Source organism: Phoca vitulina, unplaced genomic scaffold (genome assembly GCF_004348235.1).
Source record: "Phoca vitulina isolate PV1807 unplaced genomic scaffold, GSC_HSeal_1.0 scaffold2, whole genome shotgun sequence".
Lineage (NCBI taxonomy): Eukaryota > Metazoa > Chordata > Mammalia > Carnivora > Phocidae > Phoca > Phoca vitulina.
In genome coordinates this window covers 72,201,495-72,219,777 of record NW_022589705.1, presented here as the reverse complement: position 1 = coordinate 72,219,777, position 18,283 = coordinate 72,201,495, and the positions used below count along the sequence as shown (strand labels likewise).

Here is an 18,283-nt window from a genome sequence, read left to right as displayed (position 1 = left end):
TCGGTTCCTCAGGCTATCAGGAAGTGGGTATTTTGATCATATGCATATGGGAAGAACCAAATCCACTACCTGTTTCCCTTGGGGCCTGGACTATCCAGAACATCCAGAGGAGACCCAGACAGTGACTCTCCTCTGAGGCCAGAGCAACTCTGGAAACAGAGATGAGAGGCAGAACCGGGGGCTTGGCACCATCTCTTACCAATTTTAACATGAGCAACTTAGCAATTAATAGCATAACCCCACTTACTGTAGGTACTATGATGGGGTCAAATCATTTTAAACCAAAACTAAAAACAAAACCTTGACAATAATTCCTCACCAGCATGTGACTAGGTTTTGTTTTTTGAACAGAAACGAAAGATTCTGAGATCCCTTGCATTTATCACCCAGGGGCAGATAACTGGTTTCAGAGCTGTCCTGACTTCTCCCAGAAGACCTCAGTCCACTTAGAGAATGAAGCACTCCAGCAACCTGGCGCTGGCACGCTGGCTGAGAAAACACAAACCACCTCTTTCTGTGGCCACTGGGCCTGTTCTCAGTCGCAGGCTCTCACCAGTTCCAGCACCACAGCCCAGAATGTCATGGGAACCAAAGCAACAGCTGTCTCAAGATCAGTACTTCAAGTGAGAAGAGATAAGCCCAAGAAAGACGCAAACTATCAGCACCATCAGGCGCCTCAACTGCGCCTTGTGGCAGCTGAGATGAAGGAAAAGCATAAGCACTGAGGAAGTCCTTTGCTCACCCAATTTCCTCTCATTTTACAAACTTTGTGCAATATGCTATCCCCACCCTCCTTGCCCCAGCCCCTCATAGTTTCCAAGCCTTATAAGAGCAAGCGGAGTGCTGGCCCACACTTAACACAGCTACTTGACCGACTCTTCATCTTTCGCAAATGGCTGAGAAAAGGGGCGCGAATGGGTACCAGTGGTCATGCCAAAGCTCACACATAACTGGAGCCGCATGGGCACACCCAGGAGAAAAACATACCAAAGAGCCCTCGCAGAAAATCCAGGAGCTGGACAGAAAATCCAGGTCTGCAGGTCCTCCCAAAGCACCAGACTGACGCACACTTCAGCCCTGGGCCTCTCGCTTTCCAAAAAACAACCTCCTGTTCAACAATTGGCCTTTTGTGCTGCACAACATTCCCCAGTAAGGGCTCGTTTTAAAAAAATCTAGTCCCTTTCACCTGTAACCTCACCCTGGCCTCGGGTCCCAAGGTGGACAGGGCCCTCTTGGACTCCAGGTCTGTGCACATCCCCATCTGTCACACGGGCCGAAGACCGACAAGAGAGCCAGGCAGCCCCAATACACACACCCTTCCTTGCCCAAAGCAAGGCACCGTCAAGGCGAGCGCACCCCCAACACAAGCCAAACACGGAAGGTCAGGATGGAGAAACTGAGGCTCAGAGAGGGGCAGCGACTGGCCCCAGGTCACACAGCGAGTCAGGAACGGAGTTTCACTACAACCCCAGCCTCCCAGATTCCTGAGTACCACACAGCCATCCGCCTGCCCTCACCACTCCCGCTAAGAATAACATCCCCACGGAACTTCAGTCCAGCGTCCCCGCCTCCTAAGGGCCAGGACCTTAGTCTTTGCCCCGTGCGTCCACCGGCCAAACCGCAGACTGTGCCCATCCGCGGGCCTGGCCCGCCGCCGGCCCCCGCCCAGAGCCCCAGCCCAGCCACCCACAGCCCTCCAAAGACCTGCAGAGTCGCAGTCCCGAGAGCCGGCGGCGGCAGACATTTCCCTGCCTGCTTCTTCAAGCTCTTCATCACGCCGCCCGCACCGCCCCACCCGCTCCGCCCCCAGAGGGGCCCACCCCGCGTGTCACCTCCGCCAATCGAAGGCCCAGCTTCCCCATGGCCCCGCCCCTAAACAGAAAGGAGTCCGCCCCCGTAGCCGCACTTTCTCCAATCCCCACCACCCGTTTCGAGACGGATACCTGCCTCCGCCAATCCCGGTGCACGGCGGCCGGGTGCCTGGAGGCGAGTTCCAACCGAGCGGCGTGGGCGGCTCGGGCTCCGGCCGGGTGCACCTGTATTGAGACAGCCACAGGAACTCAGGATCCGGAGTCGCAGGGTCGAAACCTGTGGCGGGGACATAGACGGAATGCTGAGCTATGGGCTTGAAGAGCCGGTTCCACCTCTGCATGACTGTATGCAAATCGCTCAGCCTCCCGGGAGTCTCTAAGCCTGTCTCCCTGCGCACTCGGTGCGTTTCAGAGTCAAATGCAATAATAAATGTGAAAACAAAAGTAACCTTCCAGGCTAGACCCGCGCCACTCCTCCGTGATAACTGTGTGCCAGTGTCTGTGCTTCATAGGTGTATCTCTCCTTAATCCTCACAACTAACTTCAGGAGGTAGGGAACTATTATCCCATGGCAGCTGAGCTCAGAGACCTTAAGTTTAAGGTCGCGACGTGGGAATTCAAATAGCTGTCAGTAGTAGGGAGTGGGCTGGGTGCTTTTATTGCCCATCATCTCCGTCAGCAACTTGTAAACTACTCCAAATAAACACACACTCTAAGTAAAAGCAGTGTGCTTGCTATGGGATATGCCTTCAAGACAAGTCCTCTCAAAGACAAGTCCTCTGGTTCCCCCTTAACCAGATTGCCACTCCTTCCTAGAAATTCTTGAGTGGTTCTGCCTTTCACTCAAACCCAGGTCTGTCTGAGCCCCAAACGCTTTTGGTCTCCTATGCTCTTTTGCCTGCTCTTGTAGAACTGCATGAACCTAACCGAACTGAATTGGATTTGCAAGGGTATCATAAATGAAGAAATTTGGGTTCCAGGCCCCCGTGTGGCACTGCCAGACACAGCTTTTAAAATTCTTTTCAGCATTAACATACTGTTAACCCATCCTGGGCCTCATCTGATCCTCACAAAACTCTTGGAGTAGTAGGGAAGGCAGGTTCATATCTCCATTGTACAAATGATAAAGCCAAGGCCCAAGGAAATAAAATATATTGTTCACATTCATAACTAGGAAGTGGCAGAGCTGGGATCTGAATTGAAATCTCTGGACCCGGTGGGCATGAGTTAGAACCTGGGGTTCCAAACCTTGTCATATTACTTCAATTGATGAATGACCTTGGGTAAGCTACTTACCTTCTCTGTGTCAGTTTACTCATCTATAAAACAGGATATCTACTCTTTAGTATTGCTCAAAAGACAGAACAGGAGAACATGGTTGGTGTGCATTGTCTAGATGTCTAGAAAAATGTCTGGGACATAGTAGGTGCTCATTTCGGGTTAGCTACTTCTTTTCTCTAACTGTGGTCTCTTGACCAAGGTACTTCTACTCCCTGACCTTTTGTGCTGCATATTACCCACCAAGGACTGGGTGGAGAAAACCTATTTCCTTTCACCTTTCACCTCACACCTCATCCTGGACTCCAGTCCCTTTATCTGTAAAATGCAAGGGTTGGGCTGGTAGACACCCAAGAGTCTTCAGCAGTGAGAGTCCCCTCTTACCCTGGCCCCTCCCTGAGGAAGTCCATATCAGGACGACTGCTCAGAGAAGAACTTGATTCAGTGCAGGTTCCTGCTGGTTGTCCCAAGTGTGGGCCCCAGAAGGCAGAGCAGGGAAAACAACCGATAGACACACACTTAAGCCTAAAAGAGGGAAGTCATCCTTGATTCCTCTCTCTGCATCCTCACAGCTGGCCTCAAGCTTGTTCTTCCATTCAACACATATCCATGAAGTATCTACTAGGTGCCAGGCACCGTCCTAACCACTGGGGGTAAAGATGTGAACACAACCCAAACTCACTGCCCCCGGGGCACCTTCATTCCTTCAGTTTGAGTTCTCCAGTGCACCGTCTCCTCCCCATCCCTATTACCAGGCCCTAGCTTGAGCCTCAGTTTTGTGGGTTGTTTTTTTTTTTTTTAAGATTTATTTATTTGAGGGGGGAGCGGAAGAGGGAGAGAAAATCTTAAGGAGACTCCACACTGAGTGTGGAGCCCGACCTGGGGCTTGATCCCACAATGCTGAGATCACGACCTGAGCTGAAATCCAAGAGCCAGGCACTCAACTGACTGAGCTACCCAGCGCCCCTCCAAGCCTAAGTTTTTACACCTGAACCCTTGCAATACACTTCCATTGACCTCCCTGCCCCAGGCTCTCCCCCTTCCGCACCAGTTGCCAGAGGAACTTTTCCTACATGCAAATCTACCTTGTCATTCCTTTGTTTAAAACTCCTACAGCTCCCCATGAGCTGGAGGGCAAAGTCCAAGACCCTTCCTCAGCTGTCTTTGCTGGCCTCTCCTGGCTCAGCTCCTTCCATACCTTCCTACCCCAAGTTCAATCCCACCAACAACCTGCTCTTCCCTCTGACAGCCCTTCCCCCCTTGTTGCCTGCCTGGGAAAAACCTCATTCATCTTTCAGCTCTCAGCTTACACATCACCTCCCCCAAAGTCTTTCTTCACAGAACCGTTTATATGGGATAAGGTGGCATAAGCTTAGGAAGCACTTATAAAAGATTCTGCATCGAGGTGGCGCCTGGGTGGCTCAGTCGTTAAGCGTCTGCCTTCGGCTCAGGTCATGATCCCAGGGTCCTGGGATCGAGCCCCACATCGGGCTCCCTGTTCTGTGGGAAGCCTGCTTCTCCCTCTCCCACTCCCCCTGCTTGTGTTCTCTCTCTCGCTGTGTATCTCTCTCTGTCAAATAAATAAACAAAATCTTTAAAAAAAAAAAAAAAAAAAGATTCTGCATCGAAACACAGGAGCTCGGGGCACTTGGGTGGCTCAGTCAGTTAAGCGTCTGACTTGGGCTCAGGTCATGATCTCAGGGTCATGGGATGGAGCCCCGATGGAGCCCTGCATCGGGCTTCGGCTTCGTGCTCAGTGGGGAGTTTGCTGGTCCCTTGTCCCTCTCCCTCCGTTCCTCCTACCCCTCACACCTCCCCCTGCTCGTGCTCTCTCCTCTCAAATAAATAAATAAATCCTGTAAAACAAACAAACAGGCAAACAAAACCCATAAGAGCTCAAGCTCTGGAGGAGACTATCTAGTCCTGTCTTATCCTGGCTCCATGGGTTCACCAGCTGTGACCTCAAGCAAGACACTTAAACTCTCTGAGCCTCAGGTTCCTGATCTGTAAAATGGAGAGGTTGCTGATACCTACCTTGTAAGGCTGCAGTAAGGAAAACAATATAATGTGTGAAAAGTTCCTAGAACAGGGTCAAACACACACTGCGTCAACAATGAACGTTAGCTAAGTTATGGACCCTCTTGTACAGAAGGAAGAAACAGTTTCTGAGCTCCTACTATGTGCTGGGCACTCTCACATGTGTTATGCCATTTAACCCTCACAACTCCGTGAGGAAGATATTCTTTACATACACAAATCTACAAGCCAAGGTTCAGAGAGGTGAAAGGTGGTTTGCCCCAAGTCACACACAGCTAGGGATCGGCAAAGATAGTTTCAAAGGCAAGGGGGCTGTGTAGCTTCAAGGTCCATGCTCTTTGCTTGTTTACTATTGTTACCCCTCGTACATCTACTAATAATAATCGTAAGATGAGTTATCCTTATGAGTTGAAGCTTTGGAGACAAATTTCCCCCTGCTCATAGAATAAACTTTAAACCCCTTAACCAGGCATTCAAGGCTCTGTAATCTTGTTTCTACTTCCTTTTCCCACATATGCCAGGTTGCACCCAAAGCCAGTCTCCTTCCTGGCACACCAGGTAGCTAAGTTGGAGCCCCCTGGAGGTTCAGTCTCTATGGTGAGACCACAATGGGAGGGAGGCACCCCCTGCCCCATTCCCACAGAGACAAGGTGCTGGCTGGAAAGGAAACAAGTAACAGTGTTGCGTAACACCTAAGCCCAGCACCTGGTGGCTCGGATTTGCATGTTCTGTGGCTAATCCTCTGTTCTGTAAAAACTCTCCTTTACCTGCCTGGCTGAAATCCTGATCCAAACAAATTCTGCCCCAGAAGCCACTAACCTCTCACTGCTAAGCCAAAGCTAGACTCTTTCCTCAGCTGCAGCGGGAGAGAGAGCAGGGTTCAAGGGCAGGAGAGCCCATGTGCCAGACTTCTCTTGGTTCCATCTGTGGTTGCCAGAGACAAAAGATGGGCCTCTAGAAGCTACAGACCCAGCTAACTTGTAAAAGATTCTACATCAGAATCACAGCCTATCCTGTGCAGCCCTGCCCAGAACCAGGAGGACAAAGGGGGCTCTGCTGGAGTTAAAACTCAGGTCTGGAAATGGGAAACCAGAAATGCAAACAGGTGGTTGGCTCGCAGCCTGAGGGCACTGTGGCTTCAGGCCAGCAGGTTTGAGAGGGCACAGAAACTGTGGAGTGTGAGGCCAAAGGGTGGAAAGTCAACTGGCAGCAGGGTAGGTCAGTGCCCAGCCAACGCCCCCACCCCAGAGAACCTGGGGTCTTACCTACCTGGACAGGCCCTGGCAACTTCTTGGAGGAACATCCTGGTGTGTGAACCAAAGGGCAGCTGGAATACGAGGCTGAGCTCCGCTGTGTCCAGTCGGACGGTCACATCTGAGCCTGCACAGAGGAGGTGGGAATTGAGCCCTTGGCCTCCAGGAACCAAGTGCTAAGGCTCGCGGCCCCAGAATGGAGATCCCAAGGCTCCTTCGGCCATAAAGCAGTTCACCCAAGGCTGCTACTGGGTCGTAAGGGAATCTCTGTACCCTGAGCTCCAAATGAACATCCTCCTCGCTCCACGGAGGGGGTGGACCAAGGTTCTAACAGTCAGGAAGCCTCACCACAAGAGTCCTAGACGGGGCTGGAAGAGAACAAGTTCTCTAACCTGTGGTCTCTCCCTCCTCGAGCAGAAGGAAAAGCACATGGAGGCAGACAAGAGGGGCTGTCTGTCTGTCCATGGTCCACCTGACTATGCCAGGCAGGAGCGAGGTCCTGGGAATACCATGGTGAAGAGAATGGACACAGCCTATCTGCGGGCTCATAGCATGACCTCAGCAGCCTGTGGGCTCATGGTGAGCACCCACAAATGTGCTGAACTAATAAGTGAGTAGGAGTAATCCAGCACCGTGATCAAGAGGGTGGGCTCCAGAGTCTGGATTCTGGGTTTGAAACCTGGTTCCACCACTTACTAAGTTACTTAATTTCCCTGGGCCTCGGTTACCTCTTCCATAAAATAGGGATGAGAGCATTGATAACCTCATGGAGTTGTGAGGAAAGCAGCATATGATGCCCATAAAGCTCTTAGCACAGTGCCTGGCACAAGACGACCAGGGATTAAACATTCATTTCTGTTGTTATTACCACCGCCATTACTACAGTCTGGCAAAGGAGGTAAGCATTAAACTCGTTCACCACTGATAATTAAATCAACGTGAATGACAGAGACCTGGCGAGGATGAGAAAAAGGAATGGGTATCAGTGAGGCTTGGACAATTTCAGGAGGCTCAACAGAAGCTTCCTGGAAAAAAGCAAAGTGTGAACTGAAGCCCTGAAGGATGAGTTGGCTAAGTGAAAGGAGGTGTGGGGGCTTTCAGGAAGAGGGAACAGCATGTGCAGGGGCTCGGTGGTGTCATGTTTGAGGTGATGGGAAGCCATCCAGAAGATTCCAAGCACAGCAAGGAGGAGGAGAACGATGGAACCTAGGCCAGAGAGGTGGGCGGGCCTGATCCTCCAGGGTCGTGCTTGCCACGGGAAGGACATCAGAGTGCTCTTACTTCACACCATTCTTCTCTCTGCAGCTCCTCTACCCCCTGCCCCAGCTGGGACTCACGCTGAAAGGACCACTCACCAAGAATGTAGAGTTCGCCTTCTGGGGACACTGTGGGGAGGGAAACGAAAAGGCCCTTAGCCATTGGGCACCCTAGCCCCTGCAAGGGCAGACATGACCCGGGGACCCAGAGAAGAGGGATTCATACCGCCCAGCCCTTGTGGCACCTTCTTCCAGCGTAAAATCCCGTGAGACTGGCACTATCTGGTCCAAAGAGACATCGTCCCCCGTAATGGCCATCCTCCGGTGCATATACATGAAGAGACTAAGGGCAGGAAGCAGCAGTGAAGACAGGGCCCACTGGCCGTCCCTCAGGCCCATCGTGGAGGCCTTGGGTGCTCACATTCCCTCCTTGGTCCCTAGGGTCATGGTGGGGGTGCCTAGCTATACACAATCCTCATGCCTTCTCTGTCCACGGTGCCCATCAGAGACCGCAATTCTATGCATAGGTCCTCAAAGCTGAACGTGTCTTATTTTGGGGGCGCCCCTGCTTTGTGAGTAAAACATGTGCGTCATCTACCCATTGTGTGTAACAGCAACAGCACAATCCCGGCCACCCCCTTCCCTCTCTGACCACAGTTTTGCTATCTGTAAATTGAGGGTGGTAGATTAGAAAATGTCTCATGCCCCTCCCTCCCAGCTCTGAGATCGTGAGGTTCACTTTCTGGCTCTGAGACCTTTGATAAGTAGTCTTCATTCTCTCTCTGCTTCTGTGTAATATGTAGGAATTACTAGCAACATTTATTGGGTACTTTCTATGTCCTTCACAGTGTTTGAAACATTTTACAGGTACTAACTCACTCTAATCTTTAATCTGGACAAATTGAAGTACAGAGGTTGCTTGCTCAAGATCATGTGGTTCAGGGGGTGCCTGAATGGTTCAGTCAGTTAAATGTTGGACTCTTGATTTTGGCTCAGGGCGTGCTCTCAGAGATAGAACCCTGCCTGGGGCCTTGTGGAGCCTGCTTAAGATTCTCTTTCCTGGCGCCTGGGTGGCTCAGTCGTTAAGCGTCTGCCTTCGGCTCAGGTCGTGGTCCCAGGGTCCTGGGATCAAGCCCCACATCGGGCTCCCTGCTCCACAGGAAGCCTGCTTCTCCCTCCCCCACTCCCCCTGCTTGTGTTCCCTCTCTCACTATGCCTCTCTCTGTCAAATAAATAAACAAAATCTTTAAAAAAAAAAAAAAAAGATTCTCTTTCCCTCTCCCCCTGCCCCTCCCTGCCCCACTCGCTCTCACACTCTCTTTCTAAAACAAAAAGAAAAAAAGGTCATGTGGCTCAGAAGTAATAAAACCTGGGGCGCCTGGGTGGCTCAGTTGGTTGATCAACTGCCTTCGGCTCAGGTCATGATCCTGGAGTCCCAGGATCGAGTCCCACATCCGGCTCCCTGCTCAGCGGGGAGTCTGCTTCTCCCTCTGACCCTCCTCCCTCTCATGCTCTCTCTCTATCATTCTCTCTCTCTCTCAATAAATAAATAAAAATCTTAAAAAAAAAAAAAAACAGAAGTAATAAAACCTGGATTTGAACCCAGGCAGAAAGACCACGCGACTCAAGATCTGGACAAGTACATTAAGTCATCTATGCCTGAGGAGTTTTTTCATCAGATTTTGAGGATTATATGAGCTAATACACATGATGAAGGGCTTAGAATATAGTGTTCAAACCATGTTAAGTATCATTATTATAATTAATCTAGAAGACTTAGACTCTACCCCAGAGGGATGGCTGAAGTCCAGCTGGAGGGTACAGTGAAGAATAACCCCGAGGCTCGACAAGCAAGGACCAAACCCCTCACTTACGCATGTTCCTGGCCACGTTTCCGACGGTGGCGCACGAGTCCCAGGAGGCGGCTCTGCCTGCTTTCTCCCTCACACAGCACACCTTGTACTGCCTGCTGTGTAGGGTCAAGGGAAGCCAAAACGAAACCCCAGGCCAGGCCTCTGCCAACCCAGCCCAGCCCACCTTCCCTGCCCTTCTGTTGCTCATCCAGATTCACTGTGTGACCTTGAGCAAGTCACTTCACCTCTCTGATCCTTCCTTATCTGTGAAATGGGGATGATAACACCCAACTTCACAGTAGGTTGGGAGCATAACAGTATTTAAAGCACTGGGCAGAGTCCAGCACTGAGCAAGTACTTAGTAAATACTGGTTTCCTTCTCCCCTGATGGCACACAGAGAGAGGGAGGAGAGCAGATAGACACATAGACACGGTCCATTCCACTTCCCAGGGCCAGGGAGTGTGCCGGGGCTGGGAGCTCAGTGCTGGGAAGGATATGATGATGCAGTATTCTCCCTCAGCCAGGGTCTCCTGGATCGCCACAGACTGGTCCATGCTGGGCCCTGCTGGGCAGACACACCCTGGGGAGACAGCAGATAGGAGCCCCCTTTGGTCAACAAGTTACCCAGGAGGTGATGGAGCTGCCTCAGAGGGCTGGGGGGCAGGGAGGAGGGGCCCTTGTACAGGGAGAGGGTAGAGGAGGCCTGACTCTCCTCTTCCTCCTCCTTAGATGGGCCTTTTAGTTTCTAGGGAGAGGGGCCATCCCTTTGGCCCTGGAGGGATGTACAATTTGTTGTACCACCCTTTGTCTGGAAGGGCATCCAGTTGTTTCTGAGTGGGGTCCTGTCAACTAGTTGGAAGGTGGGTGCCTTGTCCCATTACTGGAGATGGAGACACGGTCCCACTGCCCCTGGGATAGGGCTCTGCCTCCCTTTTGGGGGAGCAGTAGTAGTCCTGGTGGCACCTCTCTGGGAGGTGTCCGTGGTGTGTCTGCATGGGTTTTGGGGGAAACGTCCTGTTCTCAGGAAGGGAGGTGTCTCATCCTGGACAAGGACCCCAGTCCTGTTCCTCTTTCCTTGGAGACAGGAAAAAACATCCCATTGCTCCTTGCCCCCCCCCCCCGCCCCGCCCAGCAGGCCTCATTGCATCAGCCACAGGCCAGGGGGTGTCCGGTTTTGACAGCCGCAGGACAAGGGTCTCAGCCCTCAGTTTGCCCACTCCCTCCCGCCCAGCCCTGCCCTGGCTTCCCTGCTCCACACCTGCTCCCAGCCCCCTGCCATTGCCACCTACCTCGCGAGCTGTCACCGCTGGGTAGTGGGACACCGCGGCCCTGGCCGGCTAGTGACTACGTTTCCCAGCAGCCCCTGCGCCACAAGATGGTCAGCCAGCCCACAAGTCCCAGCATGCCCGCACCAATCACGGGGGCGCTGGTGTGTGTGTGTGTGTGGGGGGGGGGTGCTCACCACCCCCATTAACTCTTTAGGTCCTGGGCTACGCTGGGCTCCCGATTCCAGAAAGGTTTTCTTAATGACTGATCTAACTTCCACCCCAGCCCTCCAAGTCATGGGGCCAGAGCTCCTCGCCCAGGGCACGGAAGGAAGATGGCCACGTCTGCCTTAAGGGAAAAAAGAATGCATTTTCATTTTCTCCTCTATTCCATCCTGAACTCCCATCCACGCTGGCCAGCTCTGGCCTTGACTGGAACGCTTTCTCCCCACAGAACTACCTTGTCCTAGCTTAAAGGAGAACAGCACTGTTGAAGAACCATCACCTCTGTTTCCCAGGTGGAGAAACTGAGGATCAGAGAGGTTAAACAGTGTGACCAAGGCCCTGCAGCTAGCAAGTGGCAAAATTGGGCTCAGCTGGTCTCGCTCCAGCTTCCGTACATTGACCCTGCCACACACTGCCACCTTTCCTCCCTTCTCCCGTGTGTGTGATGTGTGCGTGACGGGAGCACCTGGTCCTGCCCGCCTCATGGGACTGCTGGAAGACAATGAATGTGAGTGTGCTTTGCAAAGGGGTAACACTGTTCATGTGCACTGCCATGCAGAGACCCAATCCTCCTCCTCCCCTCCTCCTCTGGGAGGAGAGAGGACATGGGAGGGAGCCCCTCAGCTCTCAAGACAGCCTATTGCTCTGAAGCCCCCTCCCCCGATTTACAGACTTTCTCCTTTTGGGCCTTGATTTCTGCATCTAAGATAAGGAGTTTGCCCCAGATGGACAAAAGGGGCCAGCTCGGATACGGGAGTCCAGGACCAGTCTCTCACCCTATTGGCTATGTCACTGTAAGCTGTAAGCTCCCTGAGGACGGGGCGATGTCTTTTCCATATCACCCTGCACAGTTTCTGGCACAGTCAGCCCTCAGAATGTGTTTACTGAATTAGCGAATTAATGAACTGTCCTAATGTATACACCTTCTTTTAAGCTTTGACCCAAACTAAAGGGTCAGTGCTGGGGAAGGAGTGGCCACTGTGACCTCAAACCGGTGCCACCTTCTCTTTCACTAAGCTGGGAGTTGCTGCCCTAATGGCCAGTCCAACTCTACCTATGTAAACATCTTCCAGAAACAGATGGCACCTTCTTCCCAATCTTCTCCTTTTGCCAGAAATCCACAACTCAAATGGAGTTCAAGTTTATTTGAATTTGATTTCAAAGTTACGTAGGGGATGAGGAGAAAGTGAATTGATTCAGACCCTTGGAGATAAAGGGGGTGGGGTCACCAGGAAAGCAGGGGAACCCCAATTCCAGCCCCACTCTTAATGATAAAAGCTGGGGAGGAAGGTCTGGGAAAAGTGGATGGGGCCAGACTTTGGAGTCCTCCCATTTGATGGGGGTCAAGAGGGAGGTTCTGTTTCTCCAGACGACCCCCAGCCTCTCCTTGAGACTGGGGCTGAGGCCCTGTCCCCTTGGAGGGCACCAAGTTCAGGCCCAGGCCCTGGGAGGGAGAAGTAAGGATCCTGGAACCCAGGCTGTGGACTTGACAAATCCTTTTCACTGAAGATACAGCTGCAGGAATCAGAGCCGGGGTGGGACTGGGGGCTTGCAGGACCTTGCAGCTCCCTGGTTCTGCTGGGTCCAGCTAGGGGAGTGGGAAGGGAGCAGGGCAGAGTGGAGGAGCAGGAGCATGGTCCCAGCCATGGCCCAGAGCAGGGGGCTCCTAGTGAAGATTCCTAGTGAAGCTGGAGGCCGTTGCCTGAGGCTGAGGCTTGGCGGCACTCCTGGCAGCAGGGCTGAGCCACAGCCCTGGGACCCCCGGGGGTCCCTGCCATGCAGGCCTGGCTGCAGCCCGCAGCATAGCCTGAGCTGGACAAGTTCAACTGCAAGAAGAGATGGGACCATTCGTACTCCACTTGCCCCTGCCCCCCACTCACCGAGGCAGAAAGTGTTAAGTGGGCCTAGGGCTGAGCTGAACCTCCCTGGACCCGCAGCTCCCTCCCCACGAGGTCAGCCGGCCAGTCCCCAGAGAACATACAGGGTGACCAGAAACAAGGAAGCATGTCATGGAGACTTGGAAAATCCCAGCTGCTGCCCTGGATTTGGTATAACGCAGAGCTGAGAGGGTCAAGCTTGCTGGACCCCGGGCAGCCTGGCCCCCAGCAGCTCTAGCTCCAGCCAGATCCGGCTGCTGACCCGCTCTGTGCAGGCGCGAGGAGAAAGGCATGCAGTTCTGCGGAAGGACAGCAACGCAATCTTTGGAGCAGTCCCAGGGCTCACCTCACAGAAGTCCAAGCCCTTGGGGCACATGGTCACAGCTTTCTGCCCTTTGAGCAGTCACTACCTTGGCAGGAGAAGGTGGCACAGATTTTCCCCTGCAAGAGAAAGTGGAGGGCAGGCTGAGGGGCGGGGAACTCTGTTCAGGCTGAACAGGGAGTGAATGCTGCACAGAAGTGGGGCTGGAGCCTCACATGTCTGTCCATCTGTCTGCTGGTCCGCTGGTCCGAGCCCCCACTCTGTCCCTGCCTCTGCCTCCCAGAACAGGCAGGTGTGAAGGAGCCACGTTCCTCTTGGGGGTCACCAGGAGTGTAGCAGGAAGCAGCTTGTCCTCTAGGATGGTCAGGTGGCCTAGGCCTGGGAGCCAAGCAGGGCTGCCTGGGGAAGTGCAGTAACGGTCGGTCTGCTGCAGGGAGTGGGGTGGGGTGGTAACCCTCTGCAAAGTCCCAGCTCTCCACCCCAAATGGTTCGTGTGGGGGGTGCGGCAATCACAACCTGAAACTCCCCACTGTGCTGCCACCCTGGACCAGCACTGTTTTGTGGGGAGGGAAGTGCTGGTGTGGAGAGGGGGAAGTGGGGGGAGGGGGAATCTGGAGGGGGTAGGGAACCAAAGGTACAAATCTCAGACTTGGGGAGTGATGAGAAGAGTAGATCTCAAAGGTAAGGGTCAGCCTGACCAGGCTCAGAGGTTAGGGTGTTGCTAGAGGCTGAGGATTGGTGAAAACTGACCTCAGACTTGAGGGCCTTTCAAAGAGTGGGGTTCAGAGTTGGGGGCTAGTGGGTGGGCAAGGCTGAGGCTTGGGAGCGGTGGGGTGGGGCTCAGAGCTCACGGGGCCAATGGGAGGAGTGAGAGTCAGGGCAATGGAGGAGGGGCTCTGGCCCCAGGCTGGTGGGCCTGCTCAGCAGAGGCCGGCTCACTAAGTGCCAAGCAGAGAGAGCGGGCTGCCACTGCAGCCCTGCAGAGAGCAAGGGCCTGGGCTAGCGGCCCAGTTGTTGGCCCACAGGCAAGGACTGGGACTGGTTTCATTTCCCCTGTTGTAAGTGAGGCTGCACTGGGCCGTGTAGTGGGCAGCATTGAGTCGAATCAGCTGGAAGAGAGTGCCCAGAGTCTGGGAGGAGCAGGGATGGCCAGTTCTGACCAAGCTCAACCATCTGCCCCAACCCCAACCACTGACTCCTCTTCCACCTGTCAGCATCTCTCTCCCAGGACCTTACTGCACGCAGGGTCAGCAGCAGCCCCACCCGGCCCCTCACCTCGCAGCCATGCTCCCCGTGCTCTGCTGTTTGGAGAACTTTGCCTCCCTGGTAGCACATCTCTCTGAAGCAGGAGAATCTGTGCGTATCTGTGGACAGGTTTGAACACTGTGGCCCCATTTCCATGGGGTGAAGGCATCAGGAGGCTCTCTCCTCCTGGACAGGAGCAGGGGTCAGCTGACTTCACCCCAGGTTCTGGGCTACCAGTTAAGACCAGCAGGAGAGGAGGAGGAGGAGAGAGGGGACCACTGCAGGGAGCAACCAGCTGAAGGGTCCCAGGTCAAGGAAAGGTCAAGTGAAAGAGGTCATGAGGTCAGAGAAAAGGAGGGGCAGTCCCAGGGTCCAACAACAGTCATGAGTGAGGGTTGGTCGGAGTCCGGGAAGGGCTGGGGTCCCCAGGCTGAGGACAGCTACTGCTGGCCACAGACTGCTGCCCAGGTGCTACAGGAGCTAGAGCGCGACGGACCCAGCTGAGGGCTGCACGAACGGGACAGTGCTCGGGGTCCAAGGTGCTGACGTGAGGCTTGGCAGTAGGGGCCACGTCTCTCTCTACCCTCACCCCTGCTAATTTTGTTTTCCTTTTGTAGGTAATCTCTACTCCTAACATGGGATTCGAACTCACGACCTTGAGATCAACAGTCACATGTTCTAGGTACTAAGCCAGCCAGGTGCCCCTACCTTCACCGCTTCTTACCACCAGGTGCCTCAGCCCCTCTGTTGCTCCCTCCCCTCCCAACACCACAAGCAAGCAGCAGTTCTCCCATCAACACCTCTCCAAGGGGAACTGTTTCCAAAGGTGAACAGGTTAAGAGAAGGGCCCAGAAGCTCTCCAGAAGTCTGTGTCCATGTGAAAGGAAGGGCCTCCCACATGCCTTTTTTCCTCCTCCCTGGTTTGGGTAGATGAGGCTGGAGGGACAACTCAAGAGTGTGAGGGGGCCAGACACTCAGCAGAATCAGAAAGCCTGGCTGGTTAGCTCCTAATCTGCATTACTTTGGGTTCTTGCCCATCTACTTTAATTTGTGCACCTCTCCATGACTAGAGAGAATATTCCCAATATTCCCAGTGCCCCAACACTCTCCCAGCCATTGACCTACCTGCACACCTGAAGCTATGGAGGGCAGGGAGCACGTGTGCATGATGCAGCCCCCGGAATCACTTGTCAGCTCTGGGGATTCCTTCCAACACTGCTGCTGCTGCGGACACAGGGGCCACAGACAAAAGAAGGGAGCACAGCCAAAGGATGTCCAGACTGTAGCTGGAGGGAGAAATTAAAGCCAATTGGCAGCATGGGCAGACTGAAGGACCCCCATCCCAAGGTCCTGCTGGGACATGCCTCTTTGTGTAGATCAGAAACCTGGCAGGTAGAGAGATCAGAAACTCGGGAATGACAGGAAGGAGGGGAGGCCGTGTCCTTCCAGAACCCACCTGGAATGGGAGAACTCAGGCTGGCTGGTAGTAGAAAGGGTGGTGTGCGGGGAGAGACCACAGGTCCATTCCCACCATGAGAACTCTGAGGTGAGGCTGCTAGCAGGATCTGAAAAATGAGGGGTAGCCATCGTCCCAAGGATAAAACAATGCAGAGGGAGGAGAAAAATCCCAGAACTATGTCTGCTCCTCACTTCCCCAACACATTGGTTATATTTAGGGTACTCTTCTTTGTGAAGCCTTCCCGCTGAAGTTGACCCCAGGGAAGGGAACAGAAAGAAAGTGGAGGAAAGGGATGGCCAGTTGTGTCTGGACACAGATCGACGATGGGCTTTCCTCTCAGAGGTGGGATTGAGGAGACTCCTGTTTCTGGGAGTTTCATCCCAGGATCAGCCTCTGGTTTCAGCAGGACCAGTCTGGGGGACAAGCCCAGGAATGACTCCTTGGCAGCTTCCTGCCTGGACTCCCTTCCCTGATGAGCAGCCTTCCTCCTTGAAGAGGGAGCTGTCACCTGTTCTCAGCAGGAAGCGCCCTGGTCTCCACCAGGAGGTGGAGGTTCGGACTCCATGTCTAAGGGAGAGATTAAGACTCAGGAACCAAGAATGGACTTCTGGGCATTCATGAACCCTTCAAGTGGTGTGCAAAAGTATCTATGCACATGTATTTTCCTGGGGAGAAAGTCCACAATTTTTATCTTTGTATTTCCAAAGGAATCTAGGAACCTGCCAATATTAAGGATTACTGCTGTAAGCCGAGAAGGAACCATCCTGCTCCTGCCCGAGCCCGGTCAGGTCGCTGGGTGGGAGCCCTGTTCTTGCTATGGCAGAGCCCCTGCAGGCCAGATTTCAAGGAGTCACCTCTGGGAGAACCACTTCTGCCAGTCTGTCCGCACCTCCGCTGCTAATTCCGTGCCCCTCGGGCCTGGTGGAGCTGGCTGGAGGGCTTTCTCCCTGTCCAGGTGGTCACTGAGCCTCCGTACCTCTGGTTCTGCTCCCACTCACCATCTCACCTCCACCTAATCCTCAAGGTTTGTAAAGCCAGCTGGGACATAGATGGCACTAAAAAATATTTGGATGAATATAACAAAGAAAAGAATCCTTAGCTGTGACAGGGAAGAGCCCCAGGGTTCCTCAAAGGCTGCTGTGGTGCACAGTTCGCTGGATGGCAGTTACCTGGGCAAGGGTGACGGCAGGACTCCTCAGAACCCGGTCCCGCCTCCCCTCCATGTGGTACAATACAGGTTCTTGCACGTACCCCGGAATCCAGGTACCCACTCCTGAAGAGGAGGCTCTGAGGGACGGGACAGTTGGAAAGCAGCAGGTTCATCCCTTGGGAGCCCCAGTGCTGCTACCGCGCCAACAGGAAGGCTGGACGGAAGCGCCCTCTCCACGTTTCCCACTTCCAAGGCTTTGTTCAACTCTCTTCCCAAATGGCAGGGTCTCCTTGCAGTTTGGGCCAGTTTTTGGTATTGTTTCTAGTTGCTCAATTAGATTTAATTATCCACTCACTGTGCTTCAGAAGCTCAGTCCCTGGAGAGGTTGTCCAACTGGGGTTTTAAGCAACAGGAGGAGTCAAAGCACAAACGAACAGGTGAGGAGCTGCCGGAAGGGATGGTTAAACTGAGAGGGAAAACGCCAACCCAGAGTGACGTGCCACAAGGGCAGGGGTGGTGAGAGCTTACTGCTGTGGAGATGACCAGGGCAACACAGGAGCGTGAGGGAAGGCGCAGTTCCGGAGTTGGGATTTTTACAAGCGGATTATAGACAGACAAACTGAAGGTCTGAGTGCTGAGGGCCAAAGGAGGCCTCCAGAGAAATCCTGTTCTGGAGCAGGCTCCGGCCTTCAGACAATCGTGCCTGTGGGCGGATCACTGCCTCCTTGGCTCCCCTAGGTCTTTCCGTTCAGGATACCAGATCCAGATCTCAGGGCAGCTGCTCAATGCCACCCAAATCTTGGCTACCTGCTGTTGGAGTACATGAGCATATTAGCCACTTCTTAGTCAAGTAGGGATCTTGCGGAAGAAACAGACAGACAGGATCACCAAAGAACTAGCAAGCACGTGAAGTCACAGCTGGTCTTAGAGCCACTGGGCACCAGGCTGCTGAGGCATGGGGCAGGGGCAGGGGTGCAGACCCATTCCAGGACAACTCAACTCCTTCCTTTATGCAAATAAAGGCAGCAAATCTTGGTGCCACAATCTTGTCCTCAGCAGAGGCCCTGGCTCACCCTCCCCATCTTTGTCTAATATGTGCATAATTGGCTGACTCAGCTAGGGCAGGGCTTATCCTGGGGTGATGCGCCTTTAGGGGCAACGCAGCGAATGGGCCTGGGCAAAGAGGTTACGTCAGATCTACCTAACAGAATAAATGTAACATAACCACTGCTCTTCAAACCGTAGTTGCTA

General features: G+C 53.5%; 1 protein-coding gene across 4 annotated transcripts in view; it reads right to left on the bottom strand.

Moving 5' to 3' along the window:
* Positions 1-10,849, bottom strand: part of INPP5B (inositol polyphosphate-5-phosphatase B) — a 46,534-nt gene extending 35,685 nt beyond the window's left edge. The window contains exons 1-7 of one of the 4 annotated variants that reach the window (XM_032432774.1): positions 10,779-10,849; positions 9,987-10,069; positions 9,510-9,601; positions 7,881-7,978; positions 7,735-7,764; positions 6,396-6,506; positions 1,948-2,088 (exon numbers count right to left, since the gene is read on the bottom strand). In XM_032432774.1, coding sequence (XP_032288665.1) covers positions 1,948-2,088; positions 6,396-6,506; positions 7,735-7,764; positions 7,881-7,978; positions 9,510-9,601; positions 9,987-10,043 — 529 coding nt within the window. In that variant the 5' untranslated portion in view covers positions 10,044-10,069; positions 10,779-10,849. The other 3 variants (XM_032432792.1, XM_032432809.1, XM_032432782.1) reach the window with 3 other exon arrangements.
* Positions 10,850-18,283: the final 7,434 nt, after the last annotated feature.